Raw genomic sequence first — 9,316 nt, 5'->3', positions numbered from 1 at the left:
CTGGGCAGGAGCAGTGGAGCAGCTTGGCAGGGACAGCCTATCACCTTTGCATCCGAGAAACCTCTTGCCCAAGCGGTTCCTTGCAGCCTGGCAGGAAGCTGGGGGTGTTGGCTAAGAGCTGCCTCCCCTGCCTGCTGCTGCCGCCCCACCAGGGCCTCATGGTGGGGCAGGGGCTCAGAGAGGCATCAGATGGGGCATACTTTTCTGAGACAGGTTCCTCCCAAGGAGGGCTTGGACAGCCTGCCTTGGTATCACCTGCCTCCTGCACCCCGGCCAGGGATTCAAACCGACGACGACCAGCAGGTGACACAGAAGCTACAGAGTTAGCAGCAGTGAGTTGTTTTTCTCTCTGTGGACCAGCCACGTGAAAGATGGGTCTGAAACCCTAAACTCTGAGTGGAAGGACCCGCACAGCAGGCCCTGGACACCTGGGTCCCTGGCTCATGTGAGTCCATGAGGAGGCAGTTAGGGTGGGCTGTGGCTGGAGGGGGTGTCAAAGGCACAGCACGATGGACCTGGTCCTGACTCACGTGGCCGGCTGGTGCCTCTGCTGGTAGCAAAGCAGGCACCAACGGCCCTGCTTGCCCACGTCCACAGAGCACGCGTGGCACACCTTGCCCTGGCATAACCTGCCGAGAAAGGATGAGCTCATGAGCACAAGGCCATGATATCCCCGTGCCCGTCATCCCTCTGTATACCCACCTCCCTGCCCCATGCTCTTGCCCCATGCTCTCCCTCCATGCCCCAGGTCCCACCTGCAGCAGTACCGCCGGGAGAGGAGGCGGAAATCTTTGCGGCAGCGGGCACACAGCCCCATGTCACGGGGCGCCATGCTGGGCATATGTGGGTCGATGCCCTCCGTCTTCTGCCACAGTGCATCCTTCTCCCTGCAGAGAGGAGTCAGGTCAGCTCCACCTGGGTGCAGAGGCTGGCAGAGCCTCTCTGCCTCTGCCAGCACCCTCAGGAGTGGAGGTTACACCAAGGCTGGACCCCCTGGGTGCATGGTCAACGGGTGGATATCTCTCTTGGGCATCTCCCTTTCTGCAGTTGGTGGGGACTCATGGGAGCGTGGCTGGGTGGGCACAGGCACGTGTGCACACACACACACGTGAACACTCACACATGTAGACACTCACAGATGTGCATGCATGTGTGTGTGGGGGGCACATGAGCCTGACGGCATGGACAGGTTACGCACAGGCAGGAGTGTGTGTGCGTCTTGTACCTTCTGTTGCACTCACAAGTGTTACATACTCCCACACGTCATCCCCTTTTTGGCTGCCAGCTGTGCTCTCTGGTTTACACACATGCAACAGCCATGGCAAAAATCTGTGTGCCCTTTGCTGTAACAGCCCCCAGTATAGCTGCTGCCCGCACACCACTAGCCCAGCAATGGGAGGTCTGCGTGCAAGGCCTGGCCTCGAAGATCCAAGGTGCGTGCACAAGCCTCCACTTGGGTTTCTAAGGTAGCGAGTGGGATTTTCCTGGGCTCTGGTGCCCTCCTCTGGGCAAAGGGGTTTGAGCGCATCCATTTGAACATGGCACAAAGTCTGCCAGCCATGGTGGCCACAGAAAGGGTGGGCACAGGGCTGCCCAGGGCTCTCACCGCAGCAGCTCCAGCAGCCGCCCCTTCATGTCACGGATGAGCTCCTGCTGCCGAGCCTGCTCCTCACCACGCGTGGCCTCCCGCTCCATGGCCTCCCGCTGCGCCCGCTGCAGGGCTGATGCCCAGCGCTCCCCATCTTGCTGTGCCCTGGCACAGAGGGTGGCACAACAGCTCTGAGATCAGTCCCGGGGTGGTGGGAGAGCTGGGGAGGTTGGGGGGTATCCCCTCAACCCCACAGCTGGCCATCTCTCCATCCATCCCTCCATCTGCTCACCCATCCATCCCCAATCCATCCATCTCTGCATCCTGATGGCCATCTCACCATCCACCAGTCCATCCATCCACCTACCCAGCTGGTTTTCAGCTGTTCATTCATCCTTCCCTATCCCTCCATCCCTTCATCCTCCGACAACCCATCCATCCCTCCATCTACTCATCCCCAATCCATCCCTCTCTCCCTCCACCCATCCATCCCTAATACATCTCCCCATCCCAAATTCATCCTTCCACCCAGCCCTCTGCCCCCCTTACCCATTAGTCCCCAGACCAAACCCTTGCCCCGTCCCTCTGCCCGAGCCCTGTCTCTGCTCCCCGTGGGGAGGCAGCAGGGCATCTGGGGGGCAAATCTCCCTGTCCCAGGGCCACCGCCATGGGGTGAGGGGGCACCACAGTGGGAGTGGGGGGCAGGCCGGGGTTGGGGGGCTCTCGCCTACCTGCCCAGCAGCTCCTCCAACCGCATCACCTCCTGCTGCTGGGCCTGGAGCTGCTGCCGGCCCTGCCGGGCCTCCTCCTGGGCCATGGCGGCCAGGGCGGCCAGGCACTGCAGGGAGAGGCGCTGGGCTCAGCCGGGACCCCCCGTGGCCCCCGCGGCACGACTGGGGGGGCTCTCGCTGGAGGGTGCCGGGGGTCTCACCCGCCCCCACTGCGGAGGCGCTCCGGGCAGCTGCCCGTACCGTCACCATGTCGGCGGCCGTGCCGGGGCCCGGCTCTGCCCCGACCTCCGCCGGCTCCTCTCCGCGGGGCGCCCGGGCCCGCTCCAGCGCCCGCCTCAGCGCCTCCTCCAGGGCAGCCGCCTCCTCCCGGGCTGCTGCCAGCCGCCGGGCGCCGTCCGCCGCCGCCGCCGCCGCCTGCCGCTCCAGGGCCTGCCGCTCCTCCGCGGCCGCCCGCAGCGCCGCCCGCAGCCGCTCCCGCTCCTCCCGCTGCCCGGCCGCCGCCGCCTCGCAGGCCTCCAGGCGCGAGGCCAGGGCCGCCTGCTCCGCCAGCGCCTCGGCCAGGCGGGCGGCCCGCGCCTCCGCCGCCGCCCGCCAGCCCCGCGCCTCCTCGGCCGCCAGCGCCAGCGCCCGCCGGGCCTCCTCCAGGGCGCCGCCGGCCCCCGCGGCCCCGCCGGCCGCGGCGGCGTCTGCCTCGTCCTCCGCCGCCGGCTCCCGGCCCTCCAGCGCCCGCAGCCGCCCCTCGGCCACCTCCAGGGCCGCGGCCTGCGCGCGGCAGAGGCCGGCCAGCTCGGCGCGGTGCCGCTCCTGCTCCTCCCGGGCCCGCCGCACGGCGGCGGCGGCCTCCTCCGCCCGCTGCGCCCGCCGCCGCAGCTCCGCCGCCCCGGCGTCCAGCCGCGCCAGCGCCCCGCCGAGGAAGGCGTTGGTCTCCCGCAGCGCCTCGGCCTCGCGGGCCTGCAGCTCGGCCCGCCGGGCGCTGCCCTCCTCCCGCTCCCGGTGCCGCCGCTCCTCCCGCGCCAGCCGCTCCTCCAGCGCCCGCGCCGCCGCCTCCCGCGCCGCCACCTCGGCCCGCAGCCGCTCCGCCAGCGCCTGCAAGGCGGCGTTGGCCCGCCGCAGCTCCGCGGGGCTCTCGCCGCCGGCCGGGCCCCGCGGCGGGGAGCCGGGCGCCCGCTCCGGGGACGTGCCGGGCTCCCCATCTCCACCGCCCCGGGGCCCCTCGTCCGCCCGCCGGGGAGGGGAGCGAGCGGCGGCGGGCCCGCAGCGGGGAGCGGGTGCCGCCGGGGCTCCCACGGGCCCTGCCGCCGCGTCGCCTGCCTGCGGGGCCGCCTTCGCCGGGCTGCTTGCGGGCGCCGGGCTGGGCCGCAGCAGCGTCCTGCAGGGGATGGCGGGGGGCTCAGGGCTCACGAGGGCACCGGGGGGGGGGGCCGACCTCGCGGTGCCGAGCCCCCGGCGTCCCCCACGCCCGGAGTGTCCCGCGCCCCCGGGCTCACTCGGAGAACATGGGCCAGGCGGCGTCCAGGTCCACCCGGCGCAGCGCCAGCTGGAAGGTGACGCCGTCCAGCTCGTAGAGGCTGCCCAGGATCTCGGCCCGGCGCCGGGGGCTCAGGAAGGGGCTGCGGGCGTAGTACCACTCGCTGCAACCACAAGACAGGCTCACGCACCCCTCCGCAGGTCCCTCTGCCGCCGGGCACGTCCCCCCCGCCGCCGCCTCCCCGTGCCAGGGGAGAGCTGCCCCCGGCCGCGCGGCCCCGGCTGGCAGGAGCCCCCCGCGGCCCCGGCGCTCACCTGAGGCTCTGGGGGTCCAGGAGACAGAGCTGCAGAGACTCGGCCAGCTGCCGGTGCACCAGGCAGTAGCGCAGGAAGGCCCGGGCCCGGCCCACGGGGGTCTTCAGCTGGCGGGAGAAAGGGGGTTATCCAGCCCCGCCGCCCGCCCGCTGCAGAGCCTGCCCTGGCGCGAGCCTCCCCCCGCAGCCCACCCGCGCAGCAGGGCAGCGGGGACCCCAGGGCTCGGGCCATGGGATTTAGGGGGGAGCGGGGAGCCTGGGGGCAGTGGGGACCCCGGAGGGCGCTGAGGGGCGCTGCGTGTTGGAGAGAGGAGAAGGTACTGCTGGTGGGCAGACCTCTGTGCGTGGATGAGCGTGTGCAAGGAGATGTGCATGCACGTCCACAAGCGTATGTGTAAACAAGAGTAAGTGCCACAATTACAGGCGTGCAAGTGCTTACGTGCATATGCAGGTATGTGTACAATGTGCCTGCCTTTACGAGCGCACCCATGCACAAGTGTGCAAGTGTGCGTGCACCCACAAGTGCGTGCACAAGTGCAAATGCACTCAAGCGTGTGCCTGTGCACAAATGCACGCGCAAGTGTTGCTTGCACAGGTGTGCACACAGCTGCGCAAGCGTATGCTCAAGCGTGCAGGGACGCGCCCCCCGAGGCACCCCAGGAGCCCGTGTAGGTGGCCCGTGCCCACCTTGTCCAGCGAGGTGACGAAGCGAACACCCTCGTGTTCCTGCCGGCGCCGTGCCAGGCCCTGGCACAGGAAGTCCCAATAATCTTTCCGCTGCCCAAAGAAGTTCCTCTTCTCCTTGAGGTCAAACTTGCAGAGACACAGGCTCAGCCCCACTAGGAGAGGTCTCTTGTCCCCTCAACCTGTCCCCCATGGGGCTGGGAGCCGGCCAGCTCCCCTGAGTGCCCAGCAGGCACGCTGGCACGGTTGGTCCCAGTTTCCCCTGGCTGGGAACAGCCTGCTGCACTGGGGCAGGGGCCGGAGGAGAGGTGCAGAGCGGCCTTTGGCTGACTCTGTGCCTCAGTTTCCCTTTTGTGGCATGGGGAATTACACCAAGCTTCCTGTGCAGATGAGAGTGAGCCCTGGGCGGGGTGTCTGCCGGGTGCTGCTGCGGTGCTTGGCACGGCTGGGGATGTCCTGAGCCAGACAACACCAACCGCATTCGAGCGTGCCAAGAGATCTCGCTCAACCTTCCTTGGAGAAACTCTGCCTCCATGCCCCCAAAGGTGGGCAGCATGAGGGCCTGGCAGTGCCCGGGGCCAATGCTCCCAGCTCTTCCAGGGTGCCCACTCACCAAATGGCTGGCATGAGTTCCCTCAGCTCTCGGCTGCACCCAGGGGGAACTGAGGCAGGGAGGGGGCTGCGGGGCCGGGTCGAGGGCAGCCTCCTGGGTACCTGGAGGAGGAACTCCAGCTGGACGCAGAGGCTGTGCAGCTCCCGGCTCCCGTCCGTCACTGGCAGGTTCTGTTCCCGGTAGCTCCGGTTCAGCTCGCCGATGGTCTCTGCGGGGCGGCAGGGCTGAGCTGGCCCGGCCCTGGTGGACGGTGGGCTCCGTGCTCAATCCCACATCCTCCCACCACGCCCAGGCTCCCAGCCCCGGGAATTTCTGCTGTGAGTGAAAGAGGAACCCATGGCAGGAGGAAAAGGGGGAAGAGGGAGAGCGAGTGGGCACAGGTACCTGCTGGGCTCTGCCTGGCACTTGCTCCCTTCCGCCCAGGCGCCTGGGCTGGTTGCGGGGCCAGCAACGAGGACGGGAGCAGAGCACTGCACCAGGCTTTGCACAGCGGTGGGAAGCTGGCAGCCCTGGCAGTGCCAGCCCAGACGGGCCTGGGGATGAAGGGGTGATGGGGCTGCTCCGGGCGGTTGGTCCTGGGACGGCTCCTTCCCGCCGTAGCTCCAGCACATGGGTGACACAGCCCGTCCCTGCTGCCCATGGGCTGGGCGCCGGGAGGAACGTGGTGCCTGGGTTGCTGGCGTGTCCTGCACGGCCAGGGTGAGGCGGCGGGAGGTGAGGGTGCCCACGCACCCCCGGCAGCGCACGCTGGCACACTTACTCTGCAAGTCCTTGATGACGCGGTTGAGCTCCCCGTCCTCTGCCATGGCTCCTGCTCCAGGGGCCTGCAAACGCAGAGGCACTGGTCAGAGGCTGCTGGGCTGGCACTGGCCCTGGCACCCCAAAACTCTGGTTTGGCCTCTCTCAGTCCCGAGGACTTCCCCCCCCAGCCCTACCAGGGAGGCTGCCCTTTCTCAGGGTAGGAAACAGAGGGGGCACAGGGCACCCTTTCTGCCCATGCCCCCCGCCCCCCCCCAATAGGCATGAGGCCTGAGGGGGCACAGGTCCATCTTCTGCCCCCTTAGTTCTCCACGCACCCCATCACAGACAGGCCAAAACACCCGTTGGCTCTATGCCCTGTGCCATGCCAGGCTTGCCCTGCCTGGTGGCACGGCCCCGTTTGCTGGGGGCCGCCGGGGCTGAGCCCCCAGAGTGTCCCTCTCTCTATCCCTTTTCCCTTTGCCCGGGATTCAGGATGTGGGTTTGGCGCGGGGGCAGCGCTGCCTTTGCTTCTGCTCTCGCTTCCCGTGCTCTCACCACGAACAGCGCCGAGGGGGCTGGGCGGGGGGGCACAGAGCCTCCCACCACGCGGGCCCCCAAACCACCGCCGGGTACCCCCAGACAGAGGGTGCGTGCAGGGCCCACTGCCGCAGGCGGTGGGTGGGCATGGGGCAGCGGCAGCGTGCATGCGTGTGTGTGCGTGTGCGAGCGTGTGCACGGCTGGGTGCATGCGCCAGGAGCCGTGTGGGCACACGGGCACAAGCGTGCCCGAGCGTGTGCGAATGCCCTGTGACCCTGATCTCCGCCCAGCCCCTGCTGCCCCCCAGGGCCTCCCTTCCCTGAGCACTGTCCCCAGTGCCAGCCCACCGGCCCACAGTGGTAGCCGGGGTGGACCCTGGCAGCCAGCATCACCACGGCAGGGGGCCTAGTGGGATCTGGGCCTCCAGACCCCTGGGTTTCTGCTTTTGCACCCTCGGGTGACCTTGGATGCCCAGTTTTCCCACGTGCCCAGCCGGTCCTGCGCCTCACTTTCTCCTGGGAAGAGGTGCCACTTACCTGCGCCTGGCGAGCCGTGGGGTGCCCGAACCGCTTGCTGTGCCCCTGTCGGATCCCTGCTGTCCCCGCGCCCACGCTGCGCCCAGGCCACTTCTCCTTTTGTACCTTGGCCAGGAGGAAGTGCGCGGGATTGGGGCGGCATGATTCACCCCCACCCCCCGGATCAGGCACCGTGGCTCCCGCTGGCACCCGGCCCCGCTTCGGAGGGCTGGACAGCACCGGGTGCTCCGCCAGACCCCTCTGACCAGGCACCCAGGACAGCCTTTGGGGGGCTGGGGGGCAGCAGGCTCCCAGGCCTGGAGGTCGCTAATGCCCTCCCCTGAGGGGAACCTGGCTTAGGAACGCTTTGTGGGACCCCCAGATTTTGGGGGGTCAGGGGCCAATACCCAGCTGGGAACAGCCAGCAGCACCCCCAAGGCACCACAGTCATCTGGCACAGAGAACCGCCCCGGGCGACAGCCCCCTGGGCACCAGCCCTCCCCGGCAAGGGCGATAGCCCAGCCTGGGTGTCTGCGCCCCACATCGGGGCTGTGCCCAGAGCCGCGGGCGCAAACCCATCCTCAGACCCTGGACAAAGCCTCCCCTTGCCATCCGTGCCCCAGCTCCAGGGTGCCCCTCTGCCTCCGTGCCAGCCCCCTTTGCCGTGCCAGCCCTGCCCTGCGGGTGTCCAGGGGGGAGGGCGGGGGACCCGCTCCCGGGGCGATGCTGGCTCAACCTGCAGCCCCGGGCACGGGGACCCGGTGCCACCCGCTCCCCGCCGCTGGCTTGGGGAACACCTCCAGCGGTGCCTGGCTGCCACCTCCCCCCGCCCCAGGGACTCTGGTCACCCCCTTCCCCCCCACAGCACCCGCTGCCCCTACCTGTGGCACGCGAGGGCCTGCCTGGCCGGGGGCCCCCGTCCCCCCCAGCCTTGGCCTCGGCTCGGCACCAAAGTGAAAGCAGGAAGTGGTGCCGAGCCGGGGCCTTGGCGTCCCTGCACCTTCCTGGCTCCCGGCATGGGCCACCCGCTCCGGGGAGGGCGTCGCGGCGGTGGGGTGCCCCACAACAACGGGGGGGGGGGCAAGGGGGCAGCTGCTAGCAGTGCCTGGAGTGACCCCTGGGTTGGCACACTGCGTCTGCCCAGGACCCCCTGCCCCATGGCACCCTGCAGTGGGGGTCCTGCAGGCATGGAGCCTGGCCCCCCCATCAGGTGGGGACACCGGGCTCCAGCAGACCCTCGCCCCGCCACGCTGGGGACAGGGAGGGGGGCACATCCGTGTGCGTGTGTGTGCGGGCATGTGCGGGCAGGGGGGTGCGAGCCTGCGGGTGCAGCGCGCGCGATTGCGTGTCCGTGCGAGGGGTGCATGTATGCGTGACTGCGTGGCAGTGCAGGTACGTACGCACACACGCAGGTGTGTGCAGGGGCCAAGAGGGTGCCCGCATGCTGTTGCGTGTGCACACGTGTGTGCACCTACAGTTGCGCCCACACGCCAGCACCACGTGCTCGGTGCCAGACATCCCGGTGGCGGGACCGCATCTCCGGCGGAGGGGCCATGCCCCTGCCCACCCCCCGCCGGTGCCGGTGCCCTGGGCACTAGCCCCATGGCACTTTGGCACCGGGGGGGGGGTGAGATAGCTGGAGCCCCCCTTCCTTCCCTGCCCCGGGCGAGGGCGAGGGAGGGGGTGCTGGGGGGCCGGAGGGGAGGAGACGCCCGCCCGCCCTTGGCGCGGGCACGATTCAATTAGCGAGGGCTGGCGCGCGTTCAGCACGGCCAATAAAGCTAATGGCCCTGCGCAGGCCTGGCGCTGCCTGGCGAGGGGGGGTCTCGGCTACGGGGGCCATCTGCTAATTAAATTGGAGTGTGTGTGTGTGGGGGGGGGATGGTGGAACCAGCAGTGAAGTCACCTGCCTGGTGCTCGGGGAGGGGGCCATGCCCTGGCACCCGGGGGCCCTCTGCGCGCCCCAGGGCGCTGGGCACGGCCGCAGGGGGCTGCAGCGGGCAGGGGACCCCCGGGCGGGGTGCCCCGCTGTGCAGCTGTGCAGCACAAGGGTGCTGCTGTTGCAGCCCCCCTTTCCCCTCCTCCCCGGGCAAGCTCCGTGCGGGGATCGCAGGGGGCGCGGGCT

At 69.4% G+C, this 9,316-nt stretch overlaps 1 protein-coding gene across 1 annotated transcript; it reads right to left on the bottom strand.

Moving 5' to 3' along the window:
• Positions 1-316: 316 nt before the first annotated feature.
• Positions 317-8,128, bottom strand: RUFY4 (RUN and FYVE domain containing 4). The gene is made up of 12 exons (XM_062578894.1): positions 8,073-8,128; positions 7,213-7,317; positions 6,158-6,221; positions 5,499-5,605; positions 4,788-4,913; positions 4,102-4,208; positions 3,807-3,950; positions 2,560-3,688; positions 2,320-2,426; positions 1,607-1,753; positions 756-887; positions 317-629 (listed from the first exon to the last, which is right to left on the bottom strand). The coding sequence occupies exons 3-12, from the start codon at positions 6,201-6,203 to the stop codon at positions 527-529; spliced, it is 2,148 nt and encodes a 715-aa protein (XP_062434878.1). The 5' UTR covers positions 6,204-6,221; positions 7,213-7,317; positions 8,073-8,128; the 3' UTR covers positions 317-526.
• Between the last annotated feature and the right edge of the window lie 1,188 nt (positions 8,129-9,316).

Source organism: Rhea pennata, chromosome 6 (assembly GCF_028389875.1).
Source record: "Rhea pennata isolate bPtePen1 chromosome 6, bPtePen1.pri, whole genome shotgun sequence".
NCBI lineage: Eukaryota > Metazoa > Chordata > Aves > Rheiformes > Rheidae > Rhea > Rhea pennata.
The sequence above is the reverse complement of the archived record's forward strand: the minus strand, read 5'-3'. Positions and strand labels throughout refer to the sequence as shown.

Coding starts and splice junctions, on each gene's coding strand:
- RUFY4 (XM_062578894.1), bottom strand. CDS start 6,203: ATGGCAGAGGACGGGGAGCTCAACCGCGTCATCAAGGACTTGCAGA. Junction 5,606..6,157: donor CGTCATCAAGGACTTGCAGA/GTAAGTGTGCCA, acceptor GCCGCCCCGCAG/AGACCATCGGCGAGCTGAAC. Junction 888..1,606: donor CGGCTGCTGGAGCTGCTGCG/GTGAGAGCCCTG, acceptor TCCTCTCTGCAG/GGAGAAGGATGCACTGTGGC.